This window comes from Watersipora subatra, chromosome 1 (genome assembly GCF_963576615.1).
Source record: "Watersipora subatra chromosome 1, tzWatSuba1.1, whole genome shotgun sequence".
In the NCBI taxonomy this organism is placed as follows: Eukaryota; Metazoa; Bryozoa; class Gymnolaemata; order Cheilostomatida; family Watersiporidae; genus Watersipora; species Watersipora subatra.
Genome location: NC_088708.1, coordinates 43,932,606 through 43,950,360, shown reverse-complemented (window position 1 = coordinate 43,950,360; position 17,755 = coordinate 43,932,606). Strand labels below are relative to the sequence as shown.

Below are 17,755 nucleotides of genomic sequence, written 5' to 3'. Positions count from 1 at the left end.
CAAGATATTTTTTTAAGTATACAAAACCATTGTCAAAATGTTTTTTGTAGCTAACGAAATGTGGACGATGGAAATAACTCAACTTTTAAGCTTTGAATATGCAACAAAACAACATAGCTGGTGGGATTCAGTCTACACAGTGAACAGGTTACCTACATTGATTTCTATCAGTGGAAACAACTGTATTGCAGACAGCAAGCTTGTACCAGTCATATTTAGTATAGAGAGCCTTGTCATTGAGAAAAAAGGTATTGTGTTTATTTAGCTACAAAAATAGCTTATATTTGTCATTAAATCATAATGAAAACGAACTCCTTGACCTGATATAAAAAAACTAATAAATTGCTGGTATTACTAGAAAACTAACATCAGATGTTGGCAATGAGAGCGCTAATGTCCACCAAGTTTCCAGTTGCAAAGAAGCAGAACTTTTCGTCAAAAGATATGGTATTGTCCTGAGAACATTTAGTGTACGCCATAATCCTTCTTCCTACATAATCATTGCTGAGAGACATCCGAGAGAGAACAGTTCGCCGCCCAGTCTTTTGAGTATACTTCATGATAAATTCAGTTGCACAAGCTTCATGCTGCGACAAGTGGTGAGGCTCAACAGCGATCTTGATAACATCTAACTTGAGTACTTTCCAGAATTCTTCAATGAGGTTAACTCCAAAATGAAAATGAGCAAGTGCTTCTTGATTTGTACTACAGGCTCCCACAAATGGGACCACCATGGATTGTGCCATCTCCCCGCTGCAGGGCATCCGGTATTGGTTGCCAATAGAGTACAACCAAAATGGAAGATGGTTAGCGAGGTTTCGTCGAATAAAAAATGTCATGAGTAAAATTTCGGACAAGCCATGCACCTGGTATACAAAATTGTCTTCGGACTTAGCTTTGCGATTGCTTCGGTCACTTTTGTCGAGTGATGAATCAGCATCTGCATGCATTTCAGGTTTCGTGAGCAACGTGTATATGTCTGAATCCAACATTGTAGATACCCCACTTTGTGCTGTTACTTCTTGACGCACGAAGCTGGGAAATGTGACTGGTACCATTTTAAATTGCTCGAGGTATTCACAAGCAAAGCCTTGGAGCTCCAGCTGCTTAATAGCAGCTTCACCAGTGAGATAACCACTCCTTTGGTAATCGTCGCGGTTCTCTTGGTCAAAACCAGTCCATTTTAATGATGGAATAACAGTATCAGCCAAGCATGACTTTACTGCTACTTTTTGGTTGATGTCATTATGCTCAATAATATTAGGAAAAGAATTGTACAGGTCCATAAAATCAGTGTAAGCCACTTTGGTATCTCTTAATGATGCACGGAATTCACTACGCAAATCTGACAATGTCAATGGTGAAAGCTTTTCGCTTGTTAACTTTTGGCTGATGTCTTTTGTCCTGGCTAACTTAAACTTATAAAATTCAAAGCTGCTTTTAAGCTCATCAACAAGTTCCTCAGCAACTTCATGGTTCTTAGCTTGTATTCGCCTGACAAGGCTGTCAACAAGCTGGTGGGAATTAGTGGTTACTAGAGCTATGTCTGGGTACTGATCCATCAGCCATTCACCATTAACTTTAGGAAATGATCGCTTTGCTTCTTTACATAAAGAGCGATATAGAAGCCTTGTGCTTTTATATATTCTCCGAGTTAGTAAAGATATAGACTGCATGCTAGTCTAAAATACAAAATTGACTAAATTAACTCATTTTGAATAAGTAATATTTACTCAATATAAATGTGCTGCAAAATGCAAAAAAAATCGTTTACTGCAATGGGATGGCAGTTACGGTACAAATAGGCTCCCCTTCAGTATAATGATAGTTTCCTATAATTTGTCATGTCACTCTGGTAAAAAATGAGTTTGATTATATCAAGATCATGCTTCGGTTTGCCAGCTTTTGGTATTGATAATGATGAAAATAGTTTATTTTAAAAAAGCTTTGACTCAAACTATTACAAATTAAACTCTGTGTGCGTGCGTGTGCAGTCCCGTGAAAACCGAGTACATTGTCTGCGTAGCCTACTGCAAGCAAAGGCTATGTGTGTTTTTAAGAGCAATCGCCACACAAACATTGGCTCTGTGATCTTGGCTGGACATGTATGTGCTCAGAGGCAAGGAAACCTTAATGACTGGAGACATGATCAGATGCAAAGAGCAATTTAATCCTGAATGCTATTACTGGATGTTCAGTGGATTTTTTTGGGAATTGTAAATAAGGCATTAATAATTGTGTGCTCAATCAGCAAACTAGAGCAATATGCTTTCTACCGCGGCAGATTAATGAGAACCTTATTGCTGCCGCTAACATATTTATATACTGTTGTTTTTCAGGCACTTATGGCATCTATCACGGTGGCACATACGCAACTTCTATATTCTTCAACTGCATAGATTTATTAAATTTGTTGGCAAATACTTAAATACATTGGCAAACACTTGAAAACATTTAGTTTTAGGGTTAGTTGTCCAATTTTTATTTAAAACACAAATATTGTATGAAACATCTCCAACATCTTACAAACTAGAAATTAACTAAAACAAATTAAAAAAATTAACTAGAACAAACTAGCCCACGATCAAAGAGATACATGTATTGGAAAAAAAGAAAAGGTACTGATGGTTGAGAAATGCAATATTAGCAGTCAAATGGCACTGCAGTGCAATAGGATAACTGCAATGGTAGCTGTAATGTACTGGGTGTGGGTGTTAATAGCAATAATGAAAGGAAAAGATTATACATATGCTTATATCTCTCCCCCTGCAATAGGAGAAATGCAATATTGGCCAATATTAGAAGTGAAATGCACTGATATTATTAGAATAACCAATATTATTATTATAGTAATAATATAAAACCAATGCACAATTTTGTTTACATTTCAAAACGTCCTAGCTAACAATATCAAGAAGTTGTGATATTTATATAGATTTTTAGAAAATCTGTACTACGTAGTCATTGTTCTGTAGTCATCCAAACTTATAATTAAATATTCTAATAATCTCATAAGAATCGTTAGAAAAAAATATCATCGTCATTTCCTTTACTTACACTGCATTGGACATCAGTTAGAATACCAAAGTACTCAAAAGTGTCTAAAATGTCAGTTACTTTGAAATCGGCAAAAAGGAAACGATTTCTGTACTTCTACGTTAATTACAGAAACCTCCGGCAATTTGACAATGCTATAGACTGGTGAATGTGCGCGTTATTTTTTCGTGAAATGCGCACGACTTAATCGTTCCATTCTCCGTCGCTCACCATTTCGTTTGCCTTTCTTAACTTTCATTAAACTAAGCTTTTCAAGCGTTTTGTGACGATTTTCGGCCAAATTAATCTGTCTATTTGTGTATAATCCGATCAGATGGGTAAGTTTTAAGAGACTGTCGACAATTTACAAAACTTGGTAGCATATTTAAATAGGCTTATATGTGTTTTGTATCGTTATTATACTTTAACAACTTTACAAAACGATGGTTAAATTTGTTGATGAGATTTCGAGACAAGGGTTTGCGACGTTGTTGATAAATAATCTTCGTAAGTTGTGTGCACATGCATTTATCATAAAAACTCTCAAACTCTGCTCCAGCTCGTTTGGTGGTGGGAAAAGTATCAAAGATTCGATTTTGCATATTTTTCAATTTGCAAATCGCCTTTATTTACAGAGTTTGGTTTCTTGTCATATTTGCGATAACTGTGAATAGATGAGCTATCAGTCACTTAAGCGACCATATCAGGCTCACGTATTGTTATTGAAGGGTCAATGCCGTGAAGTGTTAGCTTGAGTTACACATGAAAGGCTGTCACATAAAGGCAGTGGCTTATTTTACCAGCAAGGAAAAGCCACAATGATGACCACATAACTGTAATTAATTAGCTGAATGAACGAATAATAAACTCGTAAACACTAACAAATATAGATTCCACCTATGCAGCCTACATTTGAGCCTATGTGAGTGTTTTAGAGACCTTACATCTAATGTGCTGTTCTACAGACCATTAGAGAAAGCATATATTAATAGCCGAACCTAAAGTTTAAATGAGTCAGATAGTCTGTTCAGGTTGAATCAGGTGGTGTTAGTAAATGTAGTTAGTAAATGGAGTTAGTAAATGCTAGCAATGACCATTGACAAGCAGCATTTTGAAAGAGGTTTCATTTGCAGGATTTTAAAAAGCAAACTAAACAAAAAGCAACCTTTAGCGCCAAAGTGAGAGTTATATAAAGAAGACAAAGACTAGAACGTTTGGGGAAGTTCTAAAACTAGGCTAGAAAAGAAGATAAAAAGAGCATGAGATGCCTTGTATTCTAAACTGCAGGATGCAACATGCAGTCTAGATGTCACCTCACATGAGATAAAATTAAAAATGCTCAAAGCTATTTACTAACCTTGATTTACCAAAAGGCTACATAGAAAAATATCAATCAAGTTTGTAATGCAACCAATCAGCTAGTTTGCAGCAAACGCTCTAACCACAGCAAAAAAAGGTCAAAAAGCAGTTGAAAAATTTTTAAAAAAAGGTGTGACCTTTTCAAAATGTATAAAAGCGTTTCACAAATGAAAAATATTTTAGGCTTTAAAATTTTCAGGCTATAAAATCATCGTAAGTTAACTGTAAGGAATAGATATCAAATGGTAGATACATGTATCAGCTTCTTTGAGTATATTTACCTTATTTAAAGATTTACGACAAATTAGAGGTAAGGGCCCAAAAGGGTTAATGTCAAACCGCCCGAAGGAGAGTACAAAATATAGGCAACATTTGATTTACCCGTGAAAGGGTTAAATTTATCTTCTCAGCATTCTTACGAGGTGTTTGAAAAAACAACACCACCCTTTATTCGAACAGCACCTCTAATAAAGCGCCACTCTAAGAAAAGAGTTGAAAAATAGAGCGTCATGGCGTTCAAATAAAGGTTTTACAGTATGTACCGAGTCTTTATCCAAAGAGGTTCACATAGCTGTTCTGACTAGCGTCTGCCTACAGAATGGTGTGACAAGTGCATGAAGAAATAAAAAAGCCACATCTGAAACTTAAGCATTGAATACATTCTTTAGAAGTTTTCCGTGTTAAGGTAGAATTTCTAATAGCATCTGTGACTAGTATCAATAAGGAGAGGACAACCGAGGCTCTATGCTTGCTCTATTAATGAACAATGACCCCAAAAAATTAGTTTTTTAAAACAATGTTTAAAAATCCTGGATTAACTTCTACCCACAAAAACAGACTTGCCCCACACACAAAATAAAACATTTAATTGCAGAGCAAATAAACAAAGAATATAATACTATAGTTGTCATCTCTTGAAGTTTTAAATCGGTATTTTTGTAATCGAAAAATCAGCATACTGCTTACGCATATTTAAATAGAAGCATGTTTCTTCCTAATTTAATTTCAATGTAGCTCTTATATTTTACTGAAATACGATTCTAAAGGATCTGCATATCAATAAGCATCTATGTATGTAGCCTATGAGTAATCTATCGGTGTCTTTAGTTTCAAACATTTAATTTAGCAAGCTTCGGCCTAAAGCATGTCAGACTATAATCGTTTCAAGCTATAATAAAATGCCACAACTAGATTATTAATTAATTCTAGCTAAACGCAAAAACCGGTATATGTAGGGTAGGCCTATCTTAAAAAAACACACACGTGTTTGTGGTTGAGAGCATGACACCACAATTGCTAACATGTTAGTTTTAAGAAGATTTACATTGTTGTTGAACTAATTTTATCGTACACGCTGAAACTGACTAGATATGAGAAAATTAGAGAATAGGTCCAACAGCGATGCGCGAAATATCTCCTTACATATTTTACTGACATAAAAAGGGATCAATAGGAATCATTGTTGTTACCAGACGACTACAAGCAATTTAGAGCCGTTCTATGACAAATGAAAAGGTGTGTGACGATTTGTGATCGACGGAACTACCATATGTATGTTTTATCGCAAGACGTTCCCCCTGTGAATACTGGTTGGTAATTGTGTCTCGATAGAAATGGTTGAATTTTATATATTCGTTGTTGTAGAGACAACTCCTTAAATAGGTTTATGTATCTGTGCAATAGTCCTCTATAGTACGTATATGGTACAAATTTGAGTTAAATGAAAAGTGTTATGCCCAACGTTAAGCTTTTTTGAAACAAAACTTTTAAAGTCAAACACTGACATTGGTAATTGTCAAATAATAGTGTATACACCTACAATACCAGATAGTGTCAACACAAAGGATTTTAGATATGCACCCAAAGCATGAAAGTGCCAATTTCACTATAAATAAAAAACTAATGATCTCACAGTTTCAACCAGAAACTTTAACAATTAAGCAATTATTATCATTTATGAAAAACATTTTGTTAGTTGAATTAAACTTTGGCAAGCTCTGCCCAATTTTGGACAATGAATAATCTGTAGGCATGGGACACAGTTGCTTGTCAATCCATAAAACAGGTGTTTTATAATGTCGCGGATAAAGACTATGATTATATCAATACAACTTAGGCATGAGCCAAGAATATAGTCTCAATGCCATAGTTAATGACAGACTATGTGCATACCAGTGCAACCCTAGCATCATTTGAGAAGTCAGACTCCAGCTACCAGAGTGAGAAACAAATAAAAAAAATTATAAGCTAGTGCAGAAGTTACAATTTTTAGATTGACATTAAAACTATTTTTAAGCGGTGAATACACTTTGAAAGACTTACTATGCCTGATTATCTATATGCCTAACTAATACATTAAAATGAAAAATATATATCAGTATTAACCAGCATCTAGTAGTTGTACCAAAGAAACCTACTTGTTGTGGTTTGCAAGACAGCCATGCTTCATCTAGTAATTTCATTGGAAAGCTCAATGGTGTTATTATCAGCCACACCTTTCTGCCTTTTACCACAAATAGATGGGATAAGAGATTTCGAATGCATTGGTATGGTTTTGCACTAGCATTCCACCACAAACAAAACTGATCGGTTTGATTTGGAATTAAACAAACTACGCCTCGCAAAATTAAAAATATATCATAAGGTGTTTTATCTGATTTCTTGTTACTCTATGACACTGTCATGGCCTGATAAGCATGTTTTTGACCTGAAATTTAAGCCTGTGTAATATCTTATTTACAATCACATATTGGGGATGTTGCTTTACTGTAGTGGGATTACTTATCTATGCGCTTTTATTTGAGTACTCCATGACTATTTGCAGCATACAAACTTTTCTTCATTTTGACTAAACCCAGAAAAATGGCAAACATGAGTTCTTTTACAAATTGATATTTGTACTCTTTGACTTTCGACAAATTTATCAATCTAAAGAATCTGCTGGTATCAATCAGCTAAAAGTAAGTTTTGTTTGTGTTGTGCTGATATGCTATGCTGAATTAGAGTCAAGAATACCTTGCTCACCTACAATTTTTACCCGAGTTACTCTAACCGCTTGTCATTAACCATAGCTTTTTTTGGGATGTCTTTACTTTGGTATTTTAGTAGAAAAGCTACCTTACATGGGTACATAGACTCTAACCACAATTGAAACAGCTTCGATCATGATTAGTCCAACGGAGTAGTCTCCTCCCCATTTAATAGCCCAGGTATGAGGGCGAACTCATTACCTCTTTGTATTTGAGTGGTAACAGAGCACAAGGCACTAGTGCTGACAATAAAACAACTGCATTTGGTTGTAAGGTTAAAGGATTTCAAAAGCCAGATACAATATATCCCCAAATGAGGGGTTGTCCCACCATACTGTATGTTGCCAATCTTAGTAGTTATCATTGTAACATCATTACAATCATTGTCATTTTAACATCATTACAATCATTGTCATTTTAACATCATTACAATCATTGTCATTTTAACATCATTACAATCATTGTCATTTTAACATCATTACAATCATTGTCATTGTAAAGTGTCATTCAAATAATAAAACTATCAGGTCTGAAGTTTAAAAGAATTCGCAACCATGTGGCCAGCGAATGGCATCAACTATCAAAAACATCGCATGCTGTTGAATTCAAAGAGAGTTCTGCCTTCCATCTATATGGCCTGTGATCAAATAGCTTTTGGTGGGCCACAGAATCTACAAGAGAAATTGACAAACTGAAAGCCAAACAGAGTGAGTGAATGACGATTATGCTGATGACACAAGTATCTTCCTAATAACAATGTAGCATTATCATGAACGCAAATACAATGTATGAGCCTAAACACGAAAAGAATAAACATCCAAGAGAAACAAACTAACCAAGTATCCAGTTTTCCTTGATAACCGATGAATAGGCGAGAACATCACTAGCCGTACCAACCATTATCTTGCAAGCACGTCGAGACTTCACCACCTACTCAAAAAAGGCATCTACACTGAATCCACCAGTAAAATAAGTTCAGAATGTAAGTGGAAGTGTATGCATATCACCATCACGCGTGACAATCAAGTCAATAATAAATACATGTATGGAAGTACTTTCGTATCAACATAGGAACCAACTACACGAAATAACGCCATTGTGTAATTGATTGATTCCGCTATACGAATTATACAATTTATTGATACCTGACTCCCTTTACACTATATCATGTTGCCAGGCCACATTTATAAAATATCATTATAAAATATCACCTACAACATTTACCATTCTAACTTCTTAACTACAGATCAAGGGAAACTTCAGTGTTTTTTGTGCAGTTCAAGTATATTAAGAGAAAAAAGGAAACAACTAAAGGTTTTCAAACTTTTAAAAATAACTGTAACTTTTAAATTTCATTTCATGAAAGAAGAGTTTTGTTGAACTAAATTAGGAGAAAAATAAAACTGTAAAGGTGTTTAAATGTGAAATCATTAGCAAGTAATGGCTAAATATATATAATGCAATCACTGCCAGGTAAAAATTATCATCGTTAAAAAATAGTAACAAGACAATACGTTAACCTTAGCCACTATAATTACCTACATTAACTTTAGTGCATTTTGTGAGTATGATCTGCAATAAAAGTAACATTACAATGTACTACATGCAAAGTTATTACCTTCAAGACAGACGTGTAACATAAACGCTGAATCTAACTTATATGAATTTAGCTTACTAAAAAAATACTTGAAAGAAGTTTTCGTATGGATTTTAGTAAACTTTTAACTAAAATTTTATCACTTAACTTGCGAACCCGTTTTTACAATAACGGATGACGCTGAACTGAGATATAATCGCCAAATTTATATTTCGAGATAAATTGTTGTTGATATCGTTTTGTGGAAAACAAATTAGCCCTAGTACGGCGAGGACGAAAAAGCATTGTGTTTTATAGAGTTATTGAAGTTCATAGAGTTTCAATTAATATGTCATTGTAACAATAAAGGTATACATACGATATATTATGATAAGATAAACAACATGATAATACCAACAATATGATAAGGACTGTAGAGCTCAGTGGTTAAGTGCATGATTAGGAAACTTGCGGTTGCGATCATGGTGAGTTCAAATCCAGCAAAATGCAAACTTTAATTCCAAGACTTTAATAACTATAGCTGGACATACCGAACTACACAAGTACGCACAGACAAACTGAAATTATTTATTAATAGATGAATGAGACAGTGCCTAATAACGGTATAAAACACTGCTTACTATAATTTAAGGTACATACACTATCATACAATATGTACTAATTTACAACACAGTAATGTTTCAAGAAACTTCCAACATCGTATGTTGGCAACTACTTGGTAAGTGGTGATAAATATTTTCTAAAAAGTAGCATTGCGTGTCAAAAAATTTGCATGTTGATGTGATCGTAAATCAAGGAAGAATAAATGAAAAACCTACCTCGCCTCCATTTAGTCTAATAAGTTCACGGAGGTCGGCGGGCATTGGGATGGTGCCGTGGGCAACATATATAGGCCCGATGCTCGCAAACAACCGATTTTTGCTAGTGAGGAGGCGGTGATGACGCTGCAGCGTCACTCCTGAGAAAGCGGCTGTCATCAAGTAGTCCTCAACATTGTCAACCCACTTCCCTGCCTCCAGACTGACAAGAACCTAAACAACCAACCACGGTTAAAGGTTGACTTGCAACAAAATTCACATTACCGTTATTTGATATCAAAAGATTCACAATGTCTTACTCTGTTGTGTTATAGGTGCAAAATATGTGGAAAGGTGATTACAAGCTCTTAAAAGCTCAAAAACGAACAGAAAATCGCAGCCACACGGGACCGCCGTAGTTTGGATTCCCTTTCCAAAACGGCTCAAATGTGATGTAGTTGTGAGAGATGGTTTCTGTTTACACTTTCTTGCAACCTTTTTCGTCGAAATATTTTCACAAATATACTTCACGCATTCAATAAAACCCTGTCTATTGTTTTATCGTCATTGTAATGCTGTCACTTTTAGCAGTGATATCTTATAACTTACCGTAAAAAATCGTTAAACTTTTTAACCTTAGCTCAAAAGAGTACATATCATTGTCTGATAATCATGACGAGCCTGTTGGTTACCTGTGATAATCGAAGTGCTGCAAAAATTATTTGCGAAGTATTGGGTCACATGATCAGAGAACGACTTGACGATTGAATAATGCCGAAGCAAAACTGTAAAGTAGCGAGCATCTATATTTGATACAGGGTCTTCGGTAAAACCCGAAGTGTTTGTCATAAACTAGTGTTACGATAAGTTTTATATTGAGCTTTGTATTGGCCTTTCAATTCACGTGTGTTCACACGTGACAAGATGATAACCAAATTTAGTGGTTACGTCATTGAAATAAAGAGATTCCAATCTATAGCGGCTTTTCAATTTTGAGCTTTTAAGTGCTTGTAATCACATTTCCACATATTTGGCACTTACAACACAACAGAGTAAGACATGGTGAATCTTTTGATACCAAATAACTGTAATGTGAATTTTGTTGCAAGTCAACCTTTAACATAATCAAACGGCAATAACCATGGAGTTGGTTAATATTTTATCTGACGAAAAGGATAATTTACTGTACCTACATGTATGTATGCAAACTGATCCAATACCATGCTAGCCCCTACACCTACCTACATGTGATCAGAAGTACCTAGGGAGATTAGCTTCTCTCCTGACTATATGATGGCAGCTGTGTGACAGGTGTTTGATATGTTTCAGCGTAGAATGTTCAAACAATGTTCTAGACAATGATTAACAGTAAAAACGGAAAAGCAAAGCGTTTACAAACAAAATACGATAAGATATTGCTGAAACATCTTTTTGCTAAAACATGGTCTTCCGGCATTCGCATGACTCTTTGGCTGCCATCAAAAAGGTAACAACCGCATTACCAAATATTTTGTGCAAATATTCAGTTTATAGTTGAGCGAAAATGCATGAAGTCATTTTAATCCCACGACCAAACAAGAGTGAAGCGATTGATTGGGAGATTTATGATAAATGCACATGTGCACACAACTCCCTTGCAACGAAATCCTATCAACAAATTTAACTATTTTTCAGTAAAGTCATTTAAGTATAATAATGATACAAAACGCATATAAACCTATTTAAATATGTTACCAAGCCTTTGAAAGGTTACCGCAAATTCCTAAAACTAACCCATCTGATCGGATTATACATAAATAGACAGATTTATTAGGACGAAAATCGTCACAAAACGCTTGAAAAGCTTGGTTTAATAAAAGTCAAGATCGGAAATTGAAACGCCGAGCGACAGAGAATAGAACGATAAAGTCTTGCGCATTTCACGAAAAGAAAAGTGCACTTTTTACCAATCTATAGCATTGTCGAATTACCGAAGGTTTCGGCAATTAACATAGGAGTACAGAAATTGTTTCATTCTTGCCGATTTCAATTTTTTCATTCTCAATTTCATTTGCCGACACATTTGAGTACTTTCGTATTCTAACTGATGTCCAACGAAGTATAAGTGAAGGAAATGACAATGATATTTTTTAACAGTTCTTATGAGATTATTACAATAATTAATTATAAGTTTGGATGACTACAGAACAATGACTACGCAGTACAGATTTTCTAAAAATCTAACGCAGTGTAAGTAAAGGGCAAGACGATGATATTTTTTCTAACGGTTCTAATGAGATTATTACAATAATTATAGGTTTGGATGACTACAGAACAATGGCTACGTAGTACAGATTTTCTAAAAATCTATATCAGTGCATTTTACTTCTAATATTGGCCGATATTGCTTTTTCTTTTTGCAGGAGGAGAGATATAAACATATAATCTTTTCCTTTCATTATTGCTATTTGCTGTATATAATAACACCCACACCCAGTACATTACAGCTACCATTGCAGTTATTCTATTTGACTGCTAATATAGCATTTTTCAACCATCAGTACCCTTTCTTTTTTCCAATATTACTTTGGTCGTGGGCTGTATGACAGTGGAATTTCTAGTATAATTATGTACATTCTATAATAGGTAAGAGTGCATTAAGTTAACAGTCTGAAATACATGTAAATACAATGATAGAATATATTGATGCTAAGAACACCAGAGTCAAAATAACAACTGAAAAACATTTATGCAAATGATGGGTGTCACGCAGCCTTACTTCTCCCTATTGGATGATGAACAAGGCTAGTTGAGGATTGGCTTTCAAATTGTCTAATCAACTGATTTATAGGTATCTTAGGAATTGTTTGCTGTTGAGTGTTCCTTTACACACCCTTACATCTGCATAATGCATGAAGCTGATGTAAATGTATAACCACTAACAGACTCAGCAAGGTTGTAATCTATACTCGCTTCCGAGCATCCATATAAATCAAACAAAAGCGTACTACAATCGACCAATTAAACACGACCAACTTTCTATACCCATTCACCTTAACCAGTTGACACGACCATTGAGTGTGTGAGTACAAAAATTGCATTTCGCCCTAAAATGCAAAGTTAGTCATTCAACATGAAATAGACATTAGCAAGACTACCGATCTTATTCTAACAAAAGCTCATTTCATATTTTCTGAAGGTCAACTGCTGCCATATATAGCTGACAAGTAAAAACAGAACTCCAACACAATTGTAGGACATAGAGCACAAGGTAAACCATATGGGTTTTGTCACTATTAGATGAGGCAGACAAGGAAAATACAAACTCACCCACTCAACCGAAACGACCCAACAGCCATAAGATATTCCTTTGAGGACATTCAGTGTCCTACGGTTGTCACCGCAAACGACGTGACTCGTGTTTCTATCAACGGTTTGGCTGATTTGGAAGCCTCCCAACTTCTTCACAATGCTTCTTACCATAATTCTGTCTCTGGAAACAAATTTTGAAAACCGTGAATATGCAATACGTTGAGTTGTCACTATGCATTTATATGATACACATATAAGGCTCAAACTTCATAACATAATATTTCTAACATTGGAGCAGTCCATAATCAGCGATGGGATACCAAGAGAGGTTTTCTTTAAAGCACATCAATTACATAATTTTTTTATCATATATTTCAATACATCAGAGTCTTGGCTTTCGAATGAGCCATTGTTTGAAATGGTGAGATAGACGTTGGTTGGTGTTTATAGGATTTCCCCCGAGCTCTAGCGCAGAAATGTTCAATGGTATAGACTCGAACATTGTGACGTCACAATTTTCATATGCGGTGTTGTGTGCTCTTACCACTTATTTAATTGCTTACCGCTTATATTTATCAACTACGATAATGACGCTAATGTCAGGCGAAGGTAGGACAACTCCAGAGAACCAATGAAAATGACGAAGGAATCAGTGTCATTAGTTCTCTATGCACAGATTATTTCTGTGATAAATAACTCAGATTCCAAGCACTATACTATGTTTTCCCGATGATATTATGCACTAGCCCTCTCATTTTATTGTGATGTTGAGGGTCGCGACCATAGAGTTATCTCCACCCTAGAATGACAACTGTGCCTTCAACAACACGAGCGTTTCCGGTGCCAACAAGGAGCGTTTAGGCAACGCCCCTTTTTTGTGCTAGTCAATCGTAGTGATTGACAGAACAATAACACCATCCATGAGAATGATCATGAATTTCCAGTTAAGATAGTAATTAGTGCTCATATTAAAGAAATGATGATTATAGTTTATTACTCTAATATATGCTTATTATTTAAAGCAATTCAATACCTACATGCTTTGCAAAGGCACTGAATAGATAGTGTTAAGTAAGTGAGTTAATGCAATCAGTAACTCTAATGATATACAGCCCCCACACATGGGGCTGTATATCATTGGTTACTCATAGATAAGATAGATAGTCATACTGGGGTTGTATTACATTGGTGTGATGGGAAGCTAATCGACTGCTATCAACTGAAAGTATTGACATTGTATGGTGATAGAGTGATTCATTGACACCACAGTTCACAAACAGCCCTTGCATGTAATATTAGATTTCAATACATATCAATCAAATACATAGACTAGCTTGAAGCAAAGATGTCCACTAGTTAGTGGACATCTTTGCTTGATGTAAGCAAGCAAAAAGTTTGAAAGTTGGAGTGGCAAATGTTGCTATATGTTAAATAAAAATAAATTTTTCTTAATTATACTTAATTGTAATTATATAAAAATGAAATAGACTTTTTATTACCTTATTTATTAAATAATTTTTCATTATAATCATAGTTAAACAGATTATATTTAGTCATTACTTGCTAATTATTTTACATTTAAACATATTTACAGTTTTATGTTTTTTTCCTAATTTATTTCAACAAAACACTTTTTTCATGATATGAAATTTAAAAGTTGTAGTTTGAAAAAAACTACAGTTGTTTTCTTTTACTTCTTAATTCATTTGAACTGCTTTAAAATATTTTCTCATGATATGAAGTTTAAAAGTTAGAATGGTAAATGTTATAAAAAATTAATTTTTTGTCCAAAGACTTCTTTATTACTGGGCAACTTGAGTAGTACAGCTCATAATTGATGGCAGTCGATTAGCTTTCCATCACACTAATGTAATACAACCCCAGTATGACTATCTATCTTATCTATGAGTAACTGATTGCATTAACTCACTTAACACTATCTATTCAGTGCCTTTGCAAGTCAAATAGGTAAATCAGGGATTACATGTATGTCACAATTTCCATTTCCATATTATTTCCATTTCCATATTATTTTCATTTCCATAACATTTCCATAATTCATTTTCATAACTGTTCCATAATTCATTTCCATATTATTTCTATTTCCATAACATTTCCCTACTTGATTTCCATAATTAATTTCTATTTCCATTAAATTTCCATAATTCATTTCCACATTAATTCCATTTCCATATTATATCTCTTTCAATAACATTTCCATATTATTTCCATTTCAATAACATATCCATATTTCTAAAATAACATTTCCATATCCATTTCCCTAAAATTATGGAAATATTTATGTTTATGAAAAAGTAAACATTTCCATAATATGTTTAGCGATCCCTGGTAGGTATTGAATTGCTTTAAATAATAAGCATATATTAGAGTAATAAACTATAATCATCATTTCTTTAATATGAGCATTAATTACTATCTTAACTGGAAATTCATGATCTTTGTTTAACCCTTCTCATGGCTGCTGTTATTGATCTAGTCAATCACTACGACGGACTCGCACAAAAAAGGGGCGTGGCCTAAACGCTCCTTGGTGGCACCGTAAACGCTCGTCTGGTTATCACTCTAGGGGGAAATAACTCTATGGTCGCGACTGAGACTATTTAATTTCAAGCATTGCGCGATCTCGCGATTGACATGTAGTCCTAGGGCCACGCAACCGCAGGTCACAATTTAATCCATGTGATTTCATTACCTTTATCAACGACAGTATATTTATTGAAGCATAATTAATTAACCCAGAACAGGCATTTGCATTGGTCGGGCATTCGCACAATCCCCAGGCATTGTTGAGTATCTAGAATCCTAGCTTATTATTAGCGCTCTCTGGGTTTAACAGCACCGATTGTCACAGAAAAGCGCAGCCTCAATGGCAGGGAAAGGAATCGACTACCTTAGGCTAAATAATAATTGTGACATCACATTGTAGGAACCGCAACCAAGAGTCTTTTTATGGCAGGGCATACTTTTGACACCTTGTTTTTCCTAGTTCTATTATTCTTTGTGTATTGAATATAGGCTCATTCGACAGCCAAGACTCTGATGTATTGAACTATATAATAAATAAATTATGTAATGTATGTGCTTTACATAACCAATGCCATGGCAAATGCATTTGTTGTAACACCACAAAAAAGAGCTTGCCAAGAACAATTTGGTATCTTATTTAGTATGATTCAGCTGTTGATTCTCTAGCCGAGTCAGCGCTAATGCGCTGACTCAGCTAGAGAATCAGCATTGGGAATTAGGTTGGGACACCAAGAGCTTGACCTTAGTGATGCTAACTTTAGCATGAAAAAATCTGAATTGGTTATCTTATCTGATTAGTACTTTTGCTGCTGGGCATGCAGAGGATCTAACAGATATTATGGATTCCTAAACTTGCAACACAGTGTTGATGGTAGAACAAGGAATTAGGACTGAGATACTGCCTGATATCAAAGAATTTCATTTTGATAGCAGTTTGAATACGCTTGAGCCTTTAAAAACCAAAAATACAAACATTAGATGGTCGTGTGTTTGGTGCATCCTTTGAGTCTTTTTTAAATGGTGCTATCTGTTTAAAGTGATGGGGCACTCACAAGGGTTATGATTGAGTGACTTTATCAATATTTGAATTTTATTTTAGTAGTATGTAAAATACACAATGTTATTTTTACTACAATAAGAGCCTTCTCTGTCCGTCCATCTGCCAATCAAAGTATTAAAAAAAGATTGCACTACACGGGAATCATACCCAGATATTCAGATTTCAAGCCAAGCACACTACCAACTGCACCACTTCATCACCTTCTAATTGAAGAATAATAGTGTCCCTACGGTGGCCTATGTGACTGCCAACGTACCAGTTATACATGTATGTGGGTAATAATTCATGTACCGTAAAACCTATAATTGAACACCACCTCTATTTGAAGACCACTTTTATTTGACTGCAACATCTATTTGACAGCCACTGTAGGAGGGTTGAAACATAGAGCCTCACCCTATACTTTAATGACATCTCTATTTGACCGCCACTTTGACATTCTTCGATCTTTTCGAACCCATAAAAGCAAGTGATAAGTAGAAAAGTGTTCGCAAAATCATAATAATAATTGATCGTTTACAACAATACCAATTAGTTCTCTTGCCCAACTCCTGAGTTGTCATCTTTTTTTCATTTAAACTTTGAAAGCGGCGCCCACTGAAAATCCCACTGAAATAGTTATACCTCTTTTTCCCTGAATACTGTGAAAATGACGTGTCGCTGGCAGTTTTTAAATCCTCTCCCCTAACCCAACGAGGCTTGGGTTAACCGCTAAGACTTCAGCATCTGAATCGCTGCAGAAAGCAGCAAATTCCTTCGCATTGGGGCTGTGCGCCTATAAAAATCAGTTTTTTTACCTCCATAAACACCCTTCCAGTAAATCTACTGGTTTTTTTTTCTCGGACTTTTTCCAAAACCATTCCACTCTATAGCAATGTTGAAGTCAGTATTTAGCTAGTAGATGTTGGAAAACAGATGCATGGACCTGTTTTTTAAGAGCAACCCTCAAAAAACACAGAACGGTTTCGGATTGGGTCACCACTCTTGTTTTCTGCTTCAAAACTTGCATACATGTATACGAATACAGCATGTTTTTCAT

At 35.1% G+C, this 17,755-nt stretch overlaps 2 protein-coding genes across 3 annotated transcripts in view; both read right to left on the bottom strand.

Moving 5' to 3' along the window:
* Nucleotides 1-262: 262 nt before the first annotated feature.
* LOC137410511 (uncharacterized) lies at nt 263-1,677 on the bottom strand. The gene has a single exon (XM_068095939.1). The coding sequence runs from the start codon at nt 1,674-1,676 to the stop codon at nt 369-371; it is 1,308 nt and encodes a 435-aa protein (XP_067952040.1). The 5' UTR covers nt 1,677; the 3' UTR covers nt 263-368.
* Nucleotides 1,678-7,669: 5,992 nt separating this feature from the next.
* The window catches only part of LOC137402464 (microcephalin-like), a 30,361-nt gene continuing 20,275 nt past the window's right edge, over nt 7,670-17,755 (bottom strand). For both annotated transcript variants that reach the window (XM_068088966.1, XM_068088970.1), the window contains exons 10-13: nt 13,128-13,290; nt 9,840-10,052; nt 8,261-8,354; nt 7,670-8,095 (exon numbers count right to left, since the gene is read on the bottom strand). In XM_068088966.1, coding sequence (XP_067945067.1) covers nt 7,998-8,095; nt 8,261-8,354; nt 9,840-10,052; nt 13,128-13,290 — 568 coding nt within the window. In that variant the 3' untranslated portion in view covers nt 7,670-7,997. The remainder of the gene's footprint in view (nt 8,096-8,260; nt 8,355-9,839; nt 10,053-13,127; nt 13,291-17,755) is intronic.

What these genes read in the sequence shown, in the direction of transcription:
- LOC137410511 (XM_068095939.1), bottom strand. Translation starts at nt 1,676, where the DNA reads ATGCAGTCTATATCTTTACTAACTCGGAGAATATATAAAAGCACAAGG.